The sequence below is a fragment of the Buteo buteo genome, chromosome 14, assembly GCF_964188355.1.
Source record: "Buteo buteo chromosome 14, bButBut1.hap1.1, whole genome shotgun sequence".
NCBI lineage: Eukaryota > Metazoa > Chordata > Aves > Accipitriformes > Accipitridae > Buteo > Buteo buteo.
In genome coordinates, this window is record NC_134184.1 from 6526566 (window position 1) to 6550544 (window position 23979).

At 37.9% G+C, this 23979-nt stretch overlaps 1 protein-coding gene across 11 annotated transcripts in view; it reads left to right on the forward strand.

Moving 5' to 3' along the window:
* The window catches only part of ABCC4 (ATP binding cassette subfamily C member 4 (PEL blood group)), a 152552-nt gene that overhangs the window by 66364 nt on the left and 62209 nt on the right, over positions 1–23979 (forward strand). For 10 of the 11 annotated variants that reach the window (XR_012652911.1, XM_075045962.1, XM_075045964.1 and 7 more), the window contains one exon: positions 17822–17901. Coding sequence is in view for 10 of the 11 variants with exons in the window: in XM_075045962.1 (XP_074902063.1) it covers positions 17822–17901 (80 nt within the window). In the remaining variant the exon portion in view is untranslated. Of the gene's footprint in view, positions 1–17821; positions 17902–22983; positions 23444–23979 lie in introns of those variants that run through there. The other variant, XM_075045972.1, reaches the window with a different exon arrangement.

The window sequence follows — 23979 nt, forward strand, 5'->3', positions numbered from 1 at the left end:
TTCTCATTGCATGGGATAACAAACAGTTTCAGAAGTACTGTTGCTGTCTGTCACTTGTGTTTGCTTTCTCTTCCTTCTCACTGAAATAGGGGAATATATCCTTAATGCTGGGCAACTTAATGAAGAACCTTCTATTTTTATTATGACCTGTAAACATGAGTAAATCGGTGCATTGCCTAATGAGATAGGAGCCCAACTTTCCTTCAGTTTACGGGAGGAGAAGCTAAAAGTGAACTGAAGTGCTGGGGTTCTATGCCTGTTCAGACCAGATTTGCTGTATGGTGCTTACTTGGTTAAGTTATTGTTAAGTATAAAGTACAAACGGCATCTTTGTTATGGTAAGATTATCCTTTCAGTAATAGAGATTAAGGGTTCAGTGAGTAAAATATACAATTTTCTGGCATAGAATAATAGAACTTCTTCAAATCCATGATTATTTTTATTTACTAGCCATTTATGATTCCAGTTTGAAGAGTATGTATAATGAGGAACGACCAGGCAAAGAAGGGTATTCACAAAGGTTAACATTAGCCTAGGCTTACTAGGTACATGATAAAGAGGCAGGCTCTTCCACGGCATTATTGAGAGCACCAGTGTTAGGCTTTTGCTCTAAATCTTGCTGGAGAAGAGCTGTCTTTGCTACCCACTACAGTGTGGAGGTTCAGGGTACCTAGCTGTCTGTGTTCTTAAGGATGGGTATCTTAAAATCTTCAGTATTCTGAATATACCACTAAATTTAAAAGAAAGGGAAGAACCATAATTTTAATATTTTTATATAAACACACACATATATATAAAATATATATTTAAAAGCATATATAAAACTCATATGCTTTGCCTGATGTTAGTATAATGCTTCTTTACTTTCTCCCTTCCTTCCTTCCCCAGTCTCCTCTTAGAATAACAATTCTCCCCCCCTCTCCCCCCCCAGTCTCAACAGCCAGCCAAAAGTAAACAGTTACTGTTAACCTTCCAGAATATTTCTGGTATTGCCTGACTAAAAAAAGGTAAAATGGTTTAAGGAAGAGTTGGCAGTAGTTACCTTTAGTCAGCTAATGTTCCCTTACTGTTGGAGAAAAAAAATAATATTTGATGCTCATTTAGTGCAAAAGATATCTGCAGAAAGCTCTGCAAATTGAAAGCACCAGGATTGTAAAATATAGATGGTTTTAGCTTTACAAGTGTCATCTTTTTTCTATTGAACTAACGATATAGAGGGAACATTTTTTTCTCCAATATTTTCAACAGAAAACTAGTTATACTAGACTTGTTCTAATATTAAGAAATCTTATAAAAGGAGGGCTTTCAAAACAAAACCAAATTTGAAAGAAAAAAGTGCCTTGAGGTTTTTACAGAGCTGACAAGTTTTAATATTCCAAATATGTAGTGACAATGATCTTTTTTCTTAATTAAGCTACGAGTATGGTTTAATATTGAATTCAAGCCATTCACTAAATGCCACTTATATTTAAACCCCCCAAAATCCCCAACAGAAAAAATGGAAAAAACAATCCCAACATTTTTTTTTTAAATTGAGATTAAAAAAAATAAACTCTGCTGCACCTCAATTTAATAAGCAGTGTTGCCAAGCTACTACTGAAGGCTTACAGAACAGTGTTTAAAAGTGGTTGTTCAGAAATAAGTGTTTCTCAAAAATTATTAGGGCTTATACAGATGATTTTGTTCACCTGCTGAGTATTTGAGAATAGAAATGTCCAATCTGACACTTTCCAGAAGTGTGTGTTTGCTTAAAAAATAGAAACATTCCTGTGGAAAAATAGGTTTTCATTAATTGTTTTCCCATCTTAGCCTCACAATAAAGCAATATTATTACGTACTTTTAATAGAGACAGAAACATTTTGTGAAATGCAAAATTCCAAGTTTCTGAACTTATCTGAGATGTTTTCAGCTTAAAATGTAGTGCTGTGAGCACCACTTAATTTGTTAATACCTTTGTGCTCTGCTTCTGTTGCTCATATTTCTCATGAGATGTAAGACATTCAAATGCTTATTGACTGCTTTCTATTAATTGTGAAGTAGGCATGGAGGTGTTTTGAATAGAAGTCTTACGTATTTTTCAATTAAAAGGGCAGAAGGAGAACAAGTCAGTATTACGGTTCTTGGAAGAACAGAAGACTATAGTCATTCTTTGACTCCACGAGGAGGAGGTGCAAGAATATTATCCCAGCTAGTGATCTCTAGCACTAGGATGGAATAGAACTTGCAAACTTCTTCGGGTTGTGTATGAATTACTACAAAGTAAATGTGGTGGCTTTCAGCATGGAAGAAAAAAGATTTAAAGGCCCTTCACACCCCGTAGATCTGGTGTACAGCAGTGATTTGTACTTGTCTTTCATCTCATCTTTAAAGAGATGGTGGTTCTTCATAATGAAGCTTGACCAGCAGCATAGACAAAGTATGCTGTTGGTGTAAGAGGAAGTTTGATGGGTATAATGCTTGCTCCTTAGACCAGATTTGCCTCTTGCTATATGCCCTTCTGCTGTAAAACCAAAGCAATTCAGAGGAAACAGAGCAAGGAAGACAGTTATTTTAATTAGTGAATTCTAGACTATCCTCAAAGGCTCTGATACTTCGATCTAGTTCAGTTTTCTGATTTCCTGTTGGTTCTTCCAAATGCTTCAGACTTACTCAGACAAAAGCCTCTTTCTTCACAATTGTCAAATTTCATTGAATCTCAAGTCTTGGTGATAGAGCTTAATTGTCAGCAAAATAAGTCTTGGTTTCTGTAAATTGTTTGATCCTCAATTGGTTTAGAAGTGACAATATACTGTATTTTAGAGGGTTTAGATATTGTTTCCATGTGGCATATGGAGCAAAGTTGGACCAACTAAAGAAATTATTTCAATTGTTTTCTGTCAGGAAGGCTTAGACAAAGAGCTTAGTCTCAGATCCTTTAAAGTTCAAGTATCTGCCACTAGGGGCAAAAATTATTTTCCTGTAGGCATTCATCTTTTATTGTAGATTTACTGTGCTGCTTCACTTGGTTGATAATCTAATTTAAACCTCAGAGATGAGTCATACCTCCTCAATGGGATTCACAGCTAGTTTAAATTCTCTGATGTCAGAACCTTTCAGTTCTTCCAGGATCTCTTTTCTGAACATAATGGTCCTTTGGTTGCCTGAATGCACTGAGGGGGAAAGAATGTGACCCATGCAAGCAGTGACACTTTAGTGATACTGTTTACAACTTACCTCAGGTTTTTGTTTTCAATATTTTGGGGGGTTTCTCGTTCAGGTAATTTGTGATGTCTTGACTTCTAATTATGCCAGGTCGTCCATTGTGGACAGACTTCCGCAGCTATGGGGGGTGGTAGCCTGCTGAAGTAAGGAATCTTCTGGAAGGTGGAATACACCTCACCACATGGATCATGTGCTTTACTGACTTTTCTTTCATAGGACCAATATTTTCTATACCAACTGTGATATGAAAGTTTTCCAGAAAAACACTGGATTATGAAAGGGTACAAAACCTTGATGTCAGGAGACATTTCAGTCTCCTTTCTTTGGAAAAACAAAACAAACCAACCAACCCTCAATTGACCAGAAGGTCCTAAAAGGTTTTAGAGTGATGCAGACACTTAAACTTGTTCGTGACCTCTTCCTGAAAGCATGACCATTGTATAGTTGACCACTAAGAAATTTAGAAATTGAATGTTCGTATTTGGAATGTGAATTGCTATTTAAGGACTTCCTCTCCAGAGTCAGTCAAGGGCAAAATAGACATTCAGAAAGTTAAGAGGCATTGTAAATACCATTCAGCTGTGATGAAAAGTTTATTGGATGCTTTTCATATGCATTCTAAAGTTAAGCTACATTTTGAAAATCCTCAGAGCCAACATTTGTTCTCTAAATATTATAATTAAATATCTACAATGCTAAGTTGTTACTAATTAATACCCTGTAATATTAATAGTGGTTGTGTTATTGACATAACTTTGTCTTCCATTGTTTTTTTTGCTTGAAGTTATACTTTTGTTGTGTATGTTTTAATGATGTATCCACAAATTGATGCAGAATCAAGTTCTGTGTTCATGCTGTTTTATGAAGAGGGAAGGAAAAACACAAGATATTTTTCTGTCATTTAATTTCATTATTATATGCGTGTTTTTCCATTTCAATCCTGCCTTATCAGAGATTGGTTAATGCCTTTTTAACGCAGAATAACAGCAAAGCAGTTGTTTTAAAACAGCCATTCCCAAAATGTCTGGGATCAGGTTATGATCAGTGATTATGTGCAAAATTTGTAGTGTTTATTCCAAAATACAACTTGTGCTTTAAGTCCATGAGAGGATTTTGTAGTGTTTTATATATTGGATATGGATACCTGAAAGACAGGTCATTTGTCTTAGTCTTTGCATTGCTCCTTTAGTTGTCCAGTTCCTTGCAGTCCTGGAACTTCTTTCATCCTAATGGGTCTGATGCAGTTTCAGCAGAGAAGCTGCTGGTTTAAAAAAAAAAACAAAACAAAAAAACAAAAAAACAAACAAAACAAAATACAAAAACAAATTGTGGTGAAAATGGATGTCAGAGAAACAAAATGAATGCATAAATAAGTGAATTGTTAAGACCCAAAGTCAGACATCTTCATTTTGAAGGAAGAAAGAAAACTTTTACCAAGAATTCCTCTACCTGAAATCTTAATTGGTGTTGTGAATTCTTAAGACCCTATCTGAATGAAATTAAGCAAACTAATTAGAATATACTCTAAAGACTAACTTGAGACACAGCTGGCTGTTGCCCCTGCAGTTCTGTAGTTAGTGGAGTGAATTATGCTCCTGTAAGAGCAGTTTAAAGCAAGAAGTAACTAAAATCCTCTGAATTGTTCTCTAAAGACATCTCTGAATAGATAGTGAGTCTTGCCTCATCTGTCTAAGTATAACCTTGTGAATAGTCTGTATGTATCAAACGCTTATGGTTATGCAGTATGTCCTGGATGCACTTTGCTGTCTCCCTTCAGGTGACAGTGGCCATTTGCTTCCACAGTTCTAATTTGGGAACTATTTCAGAACCTGATCTCTCACTTGCTGTAAGGATTTCCCGTGGTTTTCAATGTAAAACACCTTTCCGGTTGCCTTTACGGCTCATGTGTAGTTACTGAAGTTCCCCTATGTGGCTCTCTTTGTCACTCTGCATTTCCAAAACATTAATTCAGGCACTCTTCTAGTTTAAGTGTTGCAGCCACCTTCTGTTCACCTTCTGTTCTCACTTGCTTTATCCCACGCTTCCTAGCCTGTACCTCGCCATGTCAGGCTTCGTGCCTTGCTTGTCCATGGGATGACATTCTCTCCTCTTTTTTTCAGGCATGCTTATTTGTATCCAGAACTTGTGCCCTTCCGTGGTGAAGGGGAATGGAAGAAGCAATGTTGGAGGCAGAGGTGGAAATGGGGAGCGGGTGTGCAGTGAATGAAGCAGAGGGTGAAGGAGAGGGCATGTGCAAGCAGCCAGTCTGCACAGGGCAAAAATTCAAGTCAATAATTACAAAGCTCTCTCTGTCCAAACATCCCGAGTTCGTCAACTTCTATGACTGTTACTACCAGCTAGTCTTTTGACAGTTCTGTCTTGCAGCTCCTCCCCAGGGCCAGATGGAGAAGGCTTTTTCTGAATCTTATGGCCCCAGTGTACTTTGAGGGAGTCTACCAGGAGGTGTAGAAAGGAGTGTGGCTTCATTTGAGCATTAGCCACATGCAAAGCTTTTACTATTTCTGCACCTGGTAACTGGAACTGTTGGCACATTCCTGTGTTCCTTCCTTCCTCCATCATCGTTTTGCCTTTTTATCTTTCGTGCTTACATCTTTGTAACTTCCTGCTCTCTGTGCAGTAAAGTTCATCCACAAGCTGGCTCTTCTTCATCTTAAAATCATCTCTCAAGATACACCGGTATCATTGTAACCGCAGTATAACTATACACTGACAGTAGTTAAACACGGGTGGAGAAACTCATTAATTCCCTGACCCCTTTGTTTTCCCATACTTAAAAAAAAAAAGGCAAAAAGGCACACATCTTGTCCTGCAACTTTCTGTTCCAGCTTGCTGCTACATCTTCCCTTTGCTCGTTGTTCCTTTTATAGTCAATTGTGTTAGTTTCTCTCAAATGACACAACAAACTCTTCAGGGCAGGGCATGCTGCTGGCTACACGATGGTCCAGCGTGCATGCTAGTGAGGCTGTGCCTCCCACTTCAGATACATTAATCCTCTTTTGGGTGTTTCTGTCATGCGAGTAACAAATGGCAGCGTTCTGAGGAGTCCCTTGTTACGGGAGGCACTCTTCTATTTTTGCATATTTATTTATTTAGTAGTTCATAGTGCTGGACAGCTGTAAATCAGAGCTTCACAGTGAAGTCTCTCTTTGAATTGAACAAAACCAAAACAGATTGTAAATCGTATTCACTTTTGCTTGAGTGACTGTTCAGTGAAGCCATTTTTTTGCTCCTTGATGTGTGTGAATTTTTTTCTCTGTTTATAGAAAAGTGAAGAAGTGTTGCTGTTAGCATATTTATCATGCTAAGTTTCTTTCTTATTATTTAAAAGCCATGAAAAAAGAGAAAATTATAGGGCTATGTTAGATTTTTCTTTAATTTTAAGCAATGTATATGTAAGCACATATTTTTAAAATAATCAACCTCTAGCATTCAGCTATCAAAAAATCTAGGGGGATGAATTTAAGGTATATTTCTACATGAACATTAAAGGTTCCTTGGTTTTGGTTTATACACTACTAGTGTTTTAGTGTGGTTAGCAGCTACTTACTCCTCATTTGCAGCTGCTTACTCCTAGTATGTTTTTCTTTTTTGGTTTTGAGGTGAAGCTTTCTAATAGTTGCCCAGTAGAGGGGGTACAGTAAAGTCATATGAAGTGCAATATAACTTTTCAAAATGCTTAGCATTTAATTATTAAAACTTCTTTCTTTTAATGTAATGAATATAATACACAGTAGAGAAGAGGTCATATTTTTGGTTTTTTCTCATTTGAATGTATATTATACCCCACACTTCCATTTCAGTGTTGTTAATTATAGTTTAGGCTGTAAAGAAGTTTATATTATAGTGATTTTTTTTCCCCCAGAAGCTGATGGCCCAAAGAAATGCATTGTCAGACTATATCTAGATTCCTTTGGACACCACTCCTTGCTAGAAGAAAACGCTTGGGATGTGGTTGCCTTCAGCTTTTCCGAGACAAAAGACTTTTGGTTGTTTCTCAGGCGAGATTTGCAAGTGGAATTTGGTGCCAATCACAAAACCGAAGAGGAGGTGAAGTCATTCCTCCTTCTACCCTACAGCCCGCTTCGCAGGAAAGGATCCATTCTGTGCCCTAAATTAGGCCAAAAAAAAGGGGGGGGAGAGGGGGGGGATTTGAATCCAACTGTAGTCCCTCCCATGCTGATTGCTGTAGCCTTCAGGCACACACTCATTTGCCTTCTTCCCGTGCCATACTTACTTACTGATTCATCCAAAGGGCGAGCAGCTTCAAGAGCGGAGACTGAAGGAGCCCTACCGCAGAATTGCCTCTAGTAGAGCAATTAACACGTTCGCTGGAGAGGTGGGCGACCCACATTCAGTGCATGCACCGTGACTGGTAAAAATAACACGTTCCCTTGCGTCTCTGCCCAACCTTCACCTTTCGTGTAAGTGTCCTGACCCCTGGGCTTGGCTGTACCTTTATAAACAGGATGACAGGTTTCCCAATATCTTCTTCCTTTGTGGTTTTGTGAACAGTACCGAAGTTGTGAATCTAGTTGTTTCCAAATTTTCTGTGGCTTTGCTCTAACATGTGGTTTAAAATGTTCTAAATTGAGGCAAAATTTTTCATTTCATGGGGGCTGTCTTTTTAACATACAGCAAATTTTCCAAGCAAATGCTTTGATTATTTGCACAGCAAACTGAGAGACATAGTTCTAATTTTCTGATAGTTACACCGGAATTTCTCTTGAGTTCAGTAGGAATGACATTTTATATGAGACAGGAAAAAAACCCACTGAAAATTATCCAGTGTCATCCATTGTGAATTCTGGATAGCCAAACCTGTGTTGTTGCAGTGGTTTTTCTATAGTATGAGTAGTTAAAAAGGAGAAGGTGTTTCAGGAATCATTACATGAGTACATAATGAATGAGCTTTAGAGAGAACCTCTCCTTGCCAAACAATTCACGTTTTCCGGAAAAAGAGAGAAAGAAAAAGAAACTGAAGCTAAAGAAAAATGAATGATCGAACCAAAGGAACATGCCGAGCAGAAGACAGGGGTTTACAAAGTCAGATGAAGACATGAAATGCCTGTGCTGTTTGAGCTGCCCAAAGGCTTTATCTTCAAAATGGATGGGCTAGGTAGAGACCAGAAGTCTTGGCTTGGCTTTCGTAGCAACAGTCCATATAGAATTCCCTTCCATGGTTTCAACAAAGAAAGAAAATGCATCATCAGAATTATTCTTTTCAGTGTGTGGGAGGGGATCTGGTTATATATGATTGGTAAAATACAGGATAATACTTATTTTCTGAATGGTAACTGTATCAGCCAGATAGTTTTGACTCAAGATTTCAGGAGGCAAAAGCTTTATATTCAGTAATGTCCTACTTGGTTATTGTTATCTTAGAGTGGAGTGATGATTGAGCCCTTCTAACTTCAACGCCTAAAAAAAAAAAGGGAAGAAAAACATTAAAAAGAAGCAAATTAAGATTCTTATTTAGTGAATTATCTTTAGGAGATGGAATGGTAAGAAAACCAACAAATAGGAGCAGATTTGCAAGACCTGTGTGAGATTCCCCCCCCCCCCAATATTTTTCTGAATTACAGTATTTAAAGCCTATTCTGAATCTAGTCTTAATAGTATAAATAGCACAGGAATGCTCCTTTTTGTTGTTGGAAAAACCTTACGAGAAAGGTGACATATTTCCTTTTTTTTAATCCTTGTATTGATGTATATCTATGTATAACCCCCAAATCTGAAAGTAGCTCTAAAAGCTTTTTTTGTCCTCTCATGTAAAAATACCAGCAACAGAATACTCTCCAGATATTTCAGTCCATCCTGATTTGTAGTGTTCAGTTTAATTCATTGTAAGTCCCCCCGGCCCCCTCCAGCAAAACAACACTTGGGACATATTTTTCAATCCAAATTGGATTTATAACAGAAAAAAGAACTAGACTACACAAATGCTTTTTCAGCAGTGGGTGTGTTTGTGGTTAAATAGTTTAGCAAAGAATTAAACTCATAATCCTGCTAGTAAAAAAAAAATATAAGACTGTATTTAATATATACTGTTCTAGGTTTCCACTATAGTGATGTTTTGTATTGTGGTGAGAAGTAGGTAACTTTACATCTGGCATAGAAAAAGAAGGTGGTGTAAATCAACGGAAAATACTGTAGATAGTGTACAAATTGACATCTTTTTTAAAGGCTAGTTAATAAGAAGTTGCAAGTGGTTACCATTTTTTAATATATTCCCTCCCCCCACTTCAGGAGGGTGAAGGAGGCTAGTGTCAACTCTTCCTGTACCCCCTCCTCTGTATAAATCCTTTTTTTTTTTGGTCCAGTTAGACTGTGTGCCTTAAAAATATCTTGATGTTTATGTTGTAGTATACAGCAGAAATTAAGTTGTGCTGTATTTTGACAGCACATTAGAGTTGGTGGCTTGGTTTTATTTTTTTATTTGTTTTGGTATGTTTAAATGTAGATTTTATTCATTAAACTCAGGATAACTTAAAATAGCTCCAGTGAAAAAAAAAAGTTGAAAAAGAAGCAGATAGGATATCCAGAGCTTAACTTCTGGAACGGTTAGAACTTTATTCTGGCAATCTTCGTCATAGAATTACATACGAAAGGTTTAGTATTACTCCAGGGATTGGGAGGGGGGACAGACGGATGGACATGGGTTGGGGGACAGAAGGGAGGGGGTGTGCAGGGGTCTGCTTTCATTGTCATTCTAATTATGAAGCAGAGATGTAGCTTTGTACTCAGGTTATGGGGTAAAACTTTTTTACATAGCCAGAAGTTTGTTCTTTTGAATGATTCCAATCTTTCACAATAAATTACAAAAGAAAAGAATCTGTGAGTGTTAATTATTGGGCTGAGGGGGTATCATTGCAGGGATCAATAATTTGAAAGTTGCTGATGAATATATTATCCCGGATCTATTGTGCTTTTGTAAAAAAGATCATTTTGTTAGCAAGTGTAATGTAGCACCGAAGTTCAATTCTGTTTTGCAAATTCTGTTACAGCTGGAATTGTAACCAACTTGGTTAATTGATAATGATATATATAGTATGAAAGGCAGTTATGATGCAGAAGGTATTTCGAGATTTCTCATGAAAGCAACTGAGAAAGAAAGTTATGCTTCCCCCCAACCCCATCAAGATGTTTTTTTCTGTGCTTCTGTTTTTAATGAAGACTTTATATATCCTTTCTGCATTGTATTCTGATCAGTAGGTCATTAAAATACTGTGTGTTTCTAGTGGACTGGAAAGTTCAAGAAACAAGTGTACAGTTAGGATCAATGTATTCGTAGTAGATAATGTAGACGACTCCATCAGCAGTAAAAATAGAAATTCATTTCCAAAGAAGCCTGTTTTCCGTTCTTATCTTCATCATAGTTATCCTTCTTTCTTTAAATCCTACACTTAAAAATAAGATCAAACACAGTGTTCATGTTTTCTTCTCGTTTCCTAACTGTTTTCCTGTTTGACAGGGTCTGTGTAAAAAGTCCTTTTCAAGTAGTAAATTAATTTGGATAGAAGGCATCCCACCTGAATTCATTACATGCTGGCAGTTTAGATAAATGGATATTATGATCTCAGCATATTTTGGCCCAGCACCACTGTGCCCATTTGCAAATGTCTAAGAAAGTGATAATATTCCTGTCAGTTTCAGGCTGCTAAAGAAAAAAAATGGGGTAGAATTTCTTATTTATATTTATAGGATGCCTGTGGGGAAGACAGTAATGCTGTATATGGCAGTTTGTGTGGACATGTGGTGCTAAACATATATTAAAAAAAGATAACAGACCTATTGACGTTTCTTTGTAGAAATATGGAAGAAAAGCCAGAGTAGATCAGTAATTGACAGCTATGCAGGAGATGCATTTCCAGATTTCTTTCTGAAGAAATATTTCACAATCTTACAATTCCTTTCAAAGTCGGTAATCCATCTTTAATTATTTTGTTGATTTCATAGTTGTATTCTACAAGGTTGATGTAATGTCTGCTTCCTGCCAACATTTGATACGGACAATCCACTTTGTCGCTGCTTTGATGAAACGGAAGGCTGCTTGTAGTTGCAGTACTTTTTTTTTTCTTTTTTTTCTTCTCTTTTTCTCTTTTTTCGGCATATGTGTGCGAACTGAGCATGGCTGAAGACTTATCAGTCACTGAATGCCATAGCTTAACAGCAAGATATGTGGCGAGCTGTCGATTTATACCACTGACAGAACGGGAAACATGTTCAATGTAGTTAAATTGATGGACGTTTAAACATACCCAGTTCCATGCAGCTATTTCTTTTATTCCTACCTTTGAGTATGCTTTTGCTACCACATACACGCTTCTGAGCGTTATTTTCTTTCCATGCGTATGTATAAAATGACTTTGGTTTTCTGGCTGTAATTTGGGCTCTTAAAAGTCCGCGGTTTCTCTCTCGAGGGTGGTGGTGACGCCCGGCCGCGGCGGCCGCGGGTGTGTGGTTTCGGCGGAGCGTGGTGTGTGGGGTCTTCTCCTCCTCCCGCAGTGAAGCGTGCCCTGTCAGCCCTCTGACGTCGGCCCCTCTAAATTACGCTCGTCTTGGGCTGGAAGAGCATCTCTGCAGCATGACTGCCTTCAAGCAAAGTATGGTCCCACTTGGGGTTGCTTGCATTTAGTTATATGTGTATGACCGAGTACCTTCTTGAATCCATTCCTAGTGGTACAAGCTGCTTTCAGACAGGTTTCTGTGAGTTTGGAGCAAAGAGTGGGAGATAATAGTGTTTAATTTGTTACTTATTCTTCATGGAGGCTGGTCAGTGGGGGGCTGTTCCTGGCCTTCACTGTGGCAGAGTAGATAAACAGATTTTGAATGGGTTTTCCACCCTGGTAAATGCAGTATACTTGTACGTGAAAATTGATCTTTAGGCCAATTGCCATGGAGGAGTTTAGGTTACTATGCAAAGCAGTATTTATTAATAACACACACATACACATGGCAAAAAAGCTTTCTATCCCTAGAAGGATCTGCTCTTAAGACCTTTTTCTTTTCCAAAGAGGCAAATCAGTGGACTACAGAAGTAGCAACAAAGTGTTTCTGCAATGTGTGATGAAGCAAGCGGGTATACAAAGGCTTTGTAAACTCTTTGCAAGTTATGTAAAATCAATCTGTCCACTCTAATCTATTATACAGAAGTATTTCAGTGAATGCACTGGCCGACAAAGTATACTAGAAATTGCAAATACATTTAGAAATAATGTAGTGCTGCTCTTAGGGTCCTTCATATTTGGAATTTAGGTTGCGCAATATCAAATGCTATTGGTGGCATTTGGCTGTTTCAGTGGAGGATCCTAGTTTCTTGTTTTTTTAAAAAAAAAAAATCCTTTTCTTTTCTGGTGTTTACATCCTAAGTGTTGATTCAGTTTGGATTATATTTCTTTCATCGTAAAGTATGTATAAACATTTTAAATAGGTGTGGCACACTGTCAAGTGTTTTCATTATTTGGATGATAGGTTTGAACATCTATTCAAAAGTATCAGTAGGCACCTGCAGAAGCAAAGTGGGTATGTAGCACCTGAACACATTCTGATTCATGCAATTAAAACAGTTTACAGAGTGAGGAAGAAAAGAATATCACATACTGAGGTTTGATGTCTTTTTCATGGAGAACAAAAGAGGTTTGATTCTTTCACTTCAAGTTTAGCCTAACTATTGTGTAGTGGAGGAGGTTTAATGAATCATTGTTTAACTTTGATACTGCCAAGTATTTGACCATTAAATAGTCTGAAATGTGTACATACCACTTTGGTGACAGACCCTTATTTAACTGTGATTAATTGGCATTGAATAGTTATTTAATTACTTCAGAAGAAATCTAACAACAGTGTGTGTTCTGATTAAGTTACTTGATGTAAAAACAAACATAGGACTGTTGAAGAGAGCACGTTCCCTTTTGCAGCTTGCTACTGACGCTGCACACCACATGGAAGCCTGAGAATCAGATGCTATTCACAAATTTGGATGCTGTTGTAACATTGGCATACTTAGTTCTTGGTTTCTTAAAAGACTTTTTTGTTGTTGGTTGCATGAAATTTCCTTTGCCTTACAAGTTTTAGATTTAGTATTTTTTTTTGCTTTTGAAGCCCAGACTGAAACTCACTGGGATAAGTAAAGGGTGCAAGTAGTAAGTGAGCTTGGAAATTTTTGTAAATTAAAAAAACTGGACTAGATCTAAGAATTGCTGTCTCATGGCATGTATCTGTATCACAAAAATGCTCACTTAAGGTGTTTGGGGGATTTTGGAAGTATGAAGTATTGTGGGAAGGTGATGTTGATAGTCTGTAAGTTTGGGAGAGAAGGATATTAAAAGTTTTGGAGATAAAAAAAAATTGGGGGGGGAGTGTGCAGGTCCTGCCCTTCTGGAATAGCAGGTGCAACAGTTTAATCTGAAGAACCATGCTAGTAGAAACTGTAGTCATAACTGTAAGCATTTTGAGTCCTGACTCAAAATGGCTACTTTAACTTCCATATCTGGAATGTTTTTTTCTTGCATGCTTAATGATGCATAAGCAATCCACTGATTTACTGTGCTTCCAGTAAGTGGAAACAGTTGTTTCTTCATACCTTGCGAAATAGGCCTTATTTACTTGTAGACATCCTTATAAATGTAGCAATCGCTCTGGATGCAATATCATGATGGCTATGGGGCATTTTGCAGATATTTCCAAAGCATAGCACTTCTGTTTGGAGGTGCTTTGCACTCTGGTATATGGTGAGGGAGCTTGCTTGCTTTTGTGGGTTACCATAGCTTGCTTCTGCGTAGGACATGCTGACTAAAATGCCGGTTCAGTTATATCCATACGAACAGGATCTGAAATACATCTCCAGGCCTGTGTTTTCTCTTATACGCTCACTGGGATAATATCTTTGAAAACCAGCAACAACAAAAATAGGGCTAGCACTTGTGGCTCTGTCGCTTGCTTTTAGCAATAGAAAAGCATTAATGGTCACTGGATTAACATTACAAAAGGGAGATGTGGACCTCTTGGCAAGAAGCAAGGTATTTTCCTAGGCTTAATGACTTCAGGTGTCATTTTGCAGAATTACTATGTCCAAACACTAAACAGACCATAAATTATTTTTTTCAATAACTTGAAAATTCAAAAAAATGAAGTTCTGCTACCAGACATTCACTTGTATGTTTATTTGGGAAGCGGCTGACTCATGTCCCCACTGTTTAAATTGCTTTAGTTGTATCAGGTGGACTGTAAAAGGTTCCAGTTTTCAAGGTCTGTCTTTTTGATATACCATTTCTTTTGCTCACTTGTATTTTAGTCCATGTCATTTTACAGAATTAATATATTTACATTTTAAGAGGATTAGGCAGATTAAAAGATGTATTCATGTTTTATTGATAATGTCAGATTAATTTCCACTTTCCTGGTGGCAGCTCGCAGCTCTGTCAAAACACAGTCTGTAAAAACACTGTTATACTTGACAATTTCATAAGGCAATTGCCAAAAATACAGTTTGGGCAATTAATTAGCAGCTCGATTACCAGTGGGTACTAGAGTAGTTGGTGGTTAGTGGGTATATGGAAGAGATAGTAAGAACAAGGGACTACCGAGGCCAGCTCAAGTGAGGTAAGTTTTCCTTCATGACCTTGTTCGTCAAAGCACCTTACTGGAAGAGATGTTACTGTGAAGGAGAACATTGCCACAGTCGCTCTTGGTGTGGAGGATGAAGGCAAGTATTCTGCAGCTCTCATATCTATGCTGGCTTTTTACGCCTGAAAGCGCTGGGACGGATCTGTCTCGTGCTTGCAGCCTAAAGCTCTCCTTGTTGCAACGCTGAAACTTTCTCAGGCAGTGGTTGGATGTTGTCACAGCCTTTTGCTGATCTCTTCTCCCCGGTATCCAGGGATACGACTTGTAATGGTCCAAAGCTGCTCCAGGGCAGGTTTAGGCTGGACACGAGGAAGAACTTCTTTACCGAGAGGGTGGTCAAACACTGGACCATGCTTCCTAGAGAGGGGGTCGATGCCGCATGCCTGTCAGTGTTTATGAACCATCTGGACAATGCCCTTAATAACATGCTTTAACTTTTGGTCAGCCCTGAATTGGTCAGGCAGTTGGACTAGGTGATCGTTGTAGGTCCCTTCCAACTGAAATGTTCTGTCCTGTTCTATTCTGTTCTGTTCTATTTAAACAACTGCTGGAAAAAACCAAAACTCGGACTCAAAATCTGCAAAATTCTTCCTTGAACAACTTTAACAGGTGATTCTTCAATAGAAATCTCAGGGGAGGGAAATGAGAGCTGAACTCTGAGCCACTGCTGGAGCTGAAACAACCCAAGAGTTAAATCGCTTTCAGCAGCAAGTGTTTTGTAATGGCCTCTCTCCTCTACCCCTTAAGGCCTTGTCCGTACTGTACAAAATGAGAGTAAGCACAGCACTTTTCCAGGAACAAGTTTGGATGTGCTCTTCCACTTGTCTGTGGGATGAGGGAGATGGTGAAGGCATCGCTTGATTCCTGGAGGTGCCAGCTTTGACCTGACCTTGCCCTATGGGCATGGAAAGTATCCAGCCTGAGTAGCCTTGCTGCCTCCTGGCAGAGCTGCATGGGATGGCATTTGCAGTCTGAAACCGCTGTAAATGAAACTTAGTTGGGGTTAAAAGCCAAAGGGGGATTCCAAGGCTGAGTTAAGGTGGGATTTGCTTGCTACAGGAATGAATAATCCTTTGCCCTTGTGTACAGCTTGTCAACTGGTGGGTCCCAAAGCGTTTCACGGAGGGGCTCGGCACTGCCGCCTCCCCTTGCTCTGCCCTTCACTCTAAGAGAAAGTGAGGTCGCGCAGGAGATGAGTGCCAAAGCTGGGAACACGTTGCTGATACCCTGAGCCCAATCCATTATGCCATCTTGTTTCCCTACTCTGTCCCTCCTGGACAGGCCACTAAGGAAAGCCCTGTCAGAAGGAAGCATTTAACCTCTTTGAATGATTTTCCTTTGCCAATGAAGTCTTGCTTCATTTGAAAATAACCTGAAATGTGGTATTTTGAGATAGTAAGAAGTCTTAGCTAAGGCAGGCATGCAGTAGTGCTAGATCACTCTTCCACGACCAGTCTCCGTGTAAGGAAATCACAGGAAAAGGAAACTTTAAAAAAAAAAAATTGCCTTGGAGTTCCTTCTGATATATCTGCCCCAACATGAACTAAGTGAAAGGGAACACCCCCAGCTGCCATTCCCAGTAGAAACAGATGAAAGAGATTTTGCGGAGTCTTGTGCTGCTATATACCCTTCCTCTCTGTGTGCAAAGCCTAAAAATAGGATGAATCCTACTGTTGTCTGCTGAAGTAACTGCCTTTGGTAGTAAAGTACTGCAGAACAAGCTGTTCGCCACCAGTATATCTCTTTGGAGTTGCATCCCAGGCCTGAGGAGAGGATGTTTTGCATAGTGCTTGATGTGGAACAAAAATTCCCTTAAAAAAAGAAATCCAACATGATGCAACAAAATTCGTAATTCCAAGGCAGCCATGAACAGAAAACTAGCATGATGGTTGCTGCAGAAGTTACTTCAGTTAATGCTCTTATCTCTGAATTATGTCTCCAACGCACTCCATGGAAACTTTAAACTTAACTACCTTCAGTTTAATGAGCTCCTTTGAAAAGAAAAAAAAAAGTCTTTTGTTGCCAATGCAGTGAATGTGTTTGTACCAGTTAGAAGTAATAATTGAATCAAGATATATGTAGATAAAAAAGCAATGCGAATGCATGCACAGGCATTACACACCTTAGAAAAGGCCAGATTCCCATCCTTAGCTTCGTTTCTTTCCTGGTGAGTAGAGGTATTGATTAATAGTGAAAGATACTAATCCACTTACGGGTGGCAGTGTTGTGACTTCAGTTATTAAAGAACTCTCACTATAACTGATTTTTTTCACCCAAGTAGAACTTGGTAAAATAGAGAAGTGTAAATGCTTCGCTAACAGCAGATTAAAAGTTGTTTTATTAGCTTTAATAAAGATCAGTATTGTCAAGGTTTTGAATAAGTATAAATGTAAGGTGTTATGAACACAAATCTATCACAAATTTTTTTTCCAAAACATCTGCAGTTTGAATCCATGTATAATGGTGGAGGGGTAGGAACAGAAATACTAAAAAGCATCAGTTAGATCAATTATGATCTATCTGGAACATGCATGTGCTAGTGAGTTTCAGTCAAGGATAGGAGTAGATTTTGGCTGACTTGACTTGATGAAACTTGTGTTAATTTGTCTGAACTGTAAACCTTAACCTGCACATGTTGAGCATATAAAGCATGTGTGTTTCACCTGTTAAATTCCATTGAGTGATTATCTTCATAGCCCATTTTAATTTTTTTCCTAGCAGTTTAAGTAAAGGTTTTATATTTGGGTGAAAGACATTTGTAAAAAAGTATTCTTCTTCAAAATATATTGCAGTGGTTGTAAAAGATTCCCTTCACAGTGGTTTCAAAAAGTGTCTTTTTATCTTTAGATTCTAACTGTTGCCTTTTAATTATTACTAAAGTGGTAAAACATGGTGTGTTTAAGATATTTTGATCTTTTCAGGAATTATATTTACTTTGTTTTTCTTTTTTCTTCTCCAACCCTGTTTCTGTAGGAAGAATCTTAAATCGTTTCTCCAAAGATATTGGCCACCTGGATGACTTGCTTCCATTGACATTTTTGGACTTCGTGCAGGTAATTTGGTTGCTACTGTCAAAGACTTCTGTGCTGCATTCAGATTTTAGATTCCTGTATGCTTTGGTGAAGATCAGCTATTTGTCACAGTTGTAGCTGAGTTGAATGAAAGTACTTGTTTGTGAAAGAAAGGTGCGGTTGAAATTTAATGTGTCAGTAAAAAGCTAACATGAGTAATAACTGGCAGGTAGGAGTGGCTATACACAGCTTGCTATTATGTCAAGATTTCAGTTCATAGTAGCTACATGCTTGGTAAATTGCTCCTGATTTGCCTCCAAGCAATCTGGCAAGCTTATTGCTGTTATAAGAAATATGTCCATAGTAAAGAAACAATCAACTCACATGAAAAGATAGCACAGATTAACCTAATTACGTGTCTACTTCCACAAAGAATCAAATGCTTACCACACCATTTTGGATTAAAATAGGTGTGGCTATTTACAAAGAAAAGATTAGTAGTAATAGGGTGAATATAATAGCCTTAATAGGAACAAGTGAAATAAGTTGCTGCAGACAAGAAAGATGGACAAAGCACTGAGATTTTTGATGATGATGATGAAAGGATAAAGGTTTATATATGACATCAAGGTAATTTTTCTGTTGCAGTTACTATTAATCCTACTTGTAAAAAAATTGCAGAAGGATAAAGCTGCCAAAAAAATGATCGTACTGTATGAAGAGAACAGAATACACAGAATTGTGGAGGCTAGAGAAAGAAATGACTTAGTGGATCAGACCTGTCATGCTCAAGGGAGAAATGTTTCTTAAGGTGCTATCGCTAACTTCGTCTCTTAGAGATAACTTATTCAGGATCTAAACCTTGTTTTGACTTCTTTAAAAATAAACCAAAAACATTTCAGGTTGAGCAGTTTAATCACATTGTTAATGCTGAACTCTTGAAAATAGGAAAACAAAAAAAATATTCCAAGGCATTAGTAAAAACACTTCTTAAGATACAGTCTTTTTCCTAGTTTAGTGAAGTTGTTAAAGTTGAGGTGTGTGTTTGTTTTTCAAAGCATTACAGTGCCACATGTCATTTTTGGGAAGAACGGAAGGTGATGTATTTTACCTATCAATTAAAGCAATTGGGTTTTTTGTGAGTTAGGGAGATGCTTATAGTGGATAATTAAGATTTTGAATTCATGGGCTTTTAAGGCCCTGACAAATTCTTTCCCGAAAGTGCAATGTAAACTTCTTTCTATAATATACTACTCATTATCTACTGTTTATACAGATTCCAATTGTTTTTCAGTCTCATTAACTGTCTTGTTAGACAGAATATCTTTCTTTATTTCAGCTCTCTTGGAATAATACATCTGTGCCTTTCTTTTTGGCTGGAAGCTCAGGCTGTCCTGCAATGCTTGTCCTCTCCTCTTAGGGTAGGATTTACATCCACAAAGTCAAACCCATCTCTTGCATCGTGCTCCTCGGCCATTAGACCAAGCACAATGCAGAAGGATTTGTATTTGCGTAGGTTTGTCCCCTTTACAGCAGACTGCACTGTGTACATTCATACTACATACTACTCATGGCCAGAGCATCCTCTGGGTCCTGTGGTCTTGAGATAAAACGATTAACCCTTTTCCTTAGTTCCGTGCATTTACAATAATGTGAGAGTTGTGTTGCAGCCCACTTGCATGGTGTTTTTATAGCAAGAAGCTGAGTGGGTGTTTTGCATGCCCTGGCATGTGGTTTAAAGGTATGTGGGGTTGTCTGAGGATGCAAAATTTGCTGGGAAAGTGTTAGAGAAGTCTGCGTAAGCAGAGGGAGCCAAAATTGGTGTGGTCTTGTCCATACTTCCTTTTGGAAGCAGACCCTGAAGCAAACCGTCTTGAGAATTACACTGGGGTTTTTTTCTGAGGGAACCATCTGGTTTGCTCCAAAAGAAAGCTAAGGAAGGAGGTAACCTGTATGCACAGCACATACAGAGGACCGAATCATTTACTAGCAGATTGGAAAACCTAGTTATTTGACCAGCCTATAGATACTTTAGGCAGTATATTCTTACCAAAACTTAACTGGTCTGGGATGAAAGAATGAAGGCTGTTGCTCTAGATGTGATTGTTTTCTTCTTTCAAGCTCCTACTGTAAACCGCGTTTTGTAAACATTTCCCCTCATGTTGATTACTTTGTGTGTTTCTTTTAAGTTGCCTGTTGAATAATTTGTCAAATTCTGAAGTATGTATTTTATGTGAAAAGTTTTCCTTTTCAAAAGATAAAGCAGATGTTACATGTCCAGTACACTATTAAAAAGATACTGTGTTTCAAAGCTCGCCTGTTCTGTTTGGCATCAGAAAAGAAAATTTAGGAGCTTACTGTTGATTGATAATGCACTGCTATCCATAAGACAAAAGCACTTCCTTCTTGGCAGGTTTTCTAAAACTTACTATTCTCGATCAGCAAGCTTGTTGGTTAGTGGATGCCTTTTGAAATTCAGTAGCAAAGATATATTTATTTCTGAAGAAGCACAGATTTTTTGCAAAGGATAGCTGTTATCAATTATGATAGAGATCTTTTGTCACTTGTTTTGTTTGCAGGTGTCTTTTATAAGACTTCCTATAATCCCTTCAGGAAGAAATATTTTCTCCTTTCTAAAAACAGTATTAGCTAAATATAAAAGCTCTGATCCCATCCATTGTTGTTGATTCTTTGAGAGACATTTCCCAACATTCATTGTTTAAATGGTTGTCAGGAGGAATCAAGTGAAACTTAATAAACAATGCAGTAACTGGTTCATCTCTACTTTGTGTGTAGAAGCTTTTCTTGAGCGGATTTGCATTGAAGAAGTGGTCGTTTTTCTGAGTTATTGCTAGGATCATTGTGAAACATTCCACCCTTTTACTATATTGGCAAGTGAGTGTATAATTTCTGCACAAATAAACACAATGTGATTGGACACCCAAAAACTACAATATGAGCCCATTTAAATACCTATAAATAATAATTAAAATCTACTAGTTTCAAGAATTTCATAATTGCACTGAGTACAGATTTTAAGGCAATGCTAAAAATTGATAATGTTCTTTTTAGAGTGCCTAATAAGATTTATACACTGCACTACAGTCATAATGAGCATGATTAGTACAGACAGCTATAGTGGATGAAAATTAATTCCTTGAACTAAGAGTTGAATTTTTTTACATCTTCCATTGAGTCAATGAAGAAGAAACAGTTCTCTTCAAGACAGTGAATAGTTACTGTACACTTATTTGTTAAAGCAAAAATAAAAGGTATGTGGCAAGCACAAAAATGCATCATAGACCTTATGTATTCTTCTGAAAACCTGGCCAGATTTTGCAAAACTGTTGCTCTGCAATAGCTCCCAAAGTAGTAACTCTCGCTGCGTTTAAAGTTTCCTGGCATCCTTTCTTTCTTTGGTTTTAAGTGCACCAAAATATAGCACAGCGTGTCTTTGGAGAGATTGGGGGCAGGAGGGGCAGTCCTCACTAGAAGGAGGCAGTAATTTTTTTTTTTTCCTTAACTTAGGTATTTTAACAGCATATGAGACATGTCATGTTCGTGCAGTTGACTATCTTTTTGTAGAAATTACTGCTGCATCCACAAGATTCATAAATAGGAAATAAGTCTCTTTTTTCTATGAGAACACATTTATGGCTACGTTTGACTACATGGCTGTTGAGCAGAACTCAGTGGGTAGATGTGAAGTATACAAACTGAAATGAAACCGAAGGTTAAGTTAGGCCCTTCAGCTGAGACATCTTTAATTGTACATTTACAGTCCAGTTCAAAGCTCATTAAAGTAAAAAATAAACTTTACAGTCTGCAGTCCAAGCCTGGGCCTTATCTTCTGTAATGGATTCTGGCTGGCCATAAGGTTCCATACCAGCTCTCCCAGAAAATAAAATAAAAAGCAATGCTATGTTCACTTAGACATTTGTTATTCCTACTAAATATGGCACTAAATATGTTTGTAAAATCAGGTAGTACTTCATGTTTGTAGGTTGATTCAGATAGGGAAAAAGCTGAATGAATTTGTTTGGTGAAGATGGGGATGGGGAGTGTGTTTGTGAGCTTGCATATTTTCAATTACTTGCCTCAGTACTGTTAGCCTCCTTAGCCTCAGTTCTGCATCTTGCTTTCTTTTTCCTGTCCTGAGTTATATATTTTTGGCAGGTGTTTTCCAACTAAGTTACAGTCTCCTCAGGTAAAGGACTACTTCTGTGAAGGCCATTACGGCGCTTTAAAATTTTCTAAGAGGATTTAAACGTCTACTTCATTTAGATATATATGCTTTATTTATGCATTTGTTAGTTTAATCAGAGGGCAGACCTGACAGCAGCCTCAAGGAGCTACCCAAATGCAATAATTGCAGAAATGCTTTCTTTAGTTGGTACAAACCTTATCATCCCATAAATAAGTACAAAGGGACATAAGGAAGTCAGGAGCTATTTAAGATGACTGGGATTTTGTTACTAATTTTTTAGGCTCCTCTGAAAATACCAGCTGATTTAATCAGTGTTACAACCAACTGATGTTCCTCCTCCTGCTGTAAGCTCTGTGGGAGTAGAAGGTTCTGTTGATGTGGACTTCACTGGTAGATGTGGGGCTTGTAGTTTAAAATGTTAAAATGCATAGCAATGTCTAGCTCAATGCAGCACTAATAAAACACACTATAGTAATTTGGGAAAAGGTCAGCCAAGGAGTAGAATAAAAGAATTTAATGAGGAAGTATTAGGAGTTAAGAATCCAATATATTTAATAGTATTTTATGCACATTCCTAAGTGGCCAGTATTCTGGATGCTGTGTTTTTGAGAGCTTGTCAAAGGCTTGTTTTTAGTACCTGAATCTTGAGATAGATCTGCAGAGGCTTAACATCTTTAAACTGTGGTCTCAGGTGACTCAGGGTGAGTTACCAAACAGATAAACCACTGGTTGAAAAGTATATCTATAAACCGATTGAATACATAGGATGGTGAAGTAAATTTCAGACTTTCTTTTGGGTTTGTTAATTATTATGATAAATTCTAAAGGGATGTTTTTGTCTGCAGTTTCTTGCCCTTTTAATTCTTCGGTGATCTTACTACCTGTTAACAGAGTTGATTTTCTGCTTTATTTTCTAGTGAATTTGAGTAACAATGTGATGGCCCCTTCATTTTGATTTCTTACCCTATGTTGGATTGAGGGGGGAAAAAATCACGATCTGTTTTGTTTCTGGAGAACACTGTGAACATGTGAACTATCTGCAGCTGCCCTTGGAAAAGGGCAGTGATTTATTGAGGAAAACTGAATTGCAAAACCTTTTTCCTCCCCAAAATCAACAGCTTGACTGAGTTTAAATAACTGACTTTTCATATCCTTTCATCGCACACAAAGACCTAATCCTGAGACTACTTGAGCCACCAATGTAGGCTGTGGCTGAGACCACCACTGAATGTGCCATTCCCTTCTCACCACACACAAAACACATTGACTGCAGCTTTATGAAGTGAAAATGCTGAAGGAAAATGTGAAGGAGGTGTCCACAGTCATTTCTTTAAAAAAAAAAAAGAAAAAAAAAAAGAAAGAAAAGAAAAAAAGAAAGCAAGAAAAAAAAAGCTGCTGCATCTGGATATTAGGAACAAAAAGTGCCTCAGACTGGAATAATAGCTTGGGTCACTTGCTTTCATATGTGCACGAGAGTGGAACTGCCATTCCTTGTTTCAGTACCACTGACCCCTGCATTTTAGTGTGTGAAGATGTCAGGGAAAGTGTGTAGAAGGAATTCCAGGATCTTTTAGTTTAACAATGACGTTGTTATTTTGTAATTTCTGTAAGAGGTGGGGTTCTGGGGGGGGGGGGGTGTTGTGTTGTGTTTTTCCAGTTTAGCCAGGTTTTGTATGTATGCATGTGTGAGTTTTAAGAGGTATTTTTATTCAATAAAGAGTAGTTCTTTCTGGGTGTTTGCATGTGTGCATATGATCATAAATATGTTGTGAGAAAATAACTAGTGGTGGAATCTATGTTAAATGTCAGCATGTTCTCTTTAGCCTGATATGTAGAGCAGACTTGTATCTTGGGAGACACCTTTTGGTTTCCCTTCTGCTGAATCCTGGTAGTTTTGCTTGATGGGCAGATCG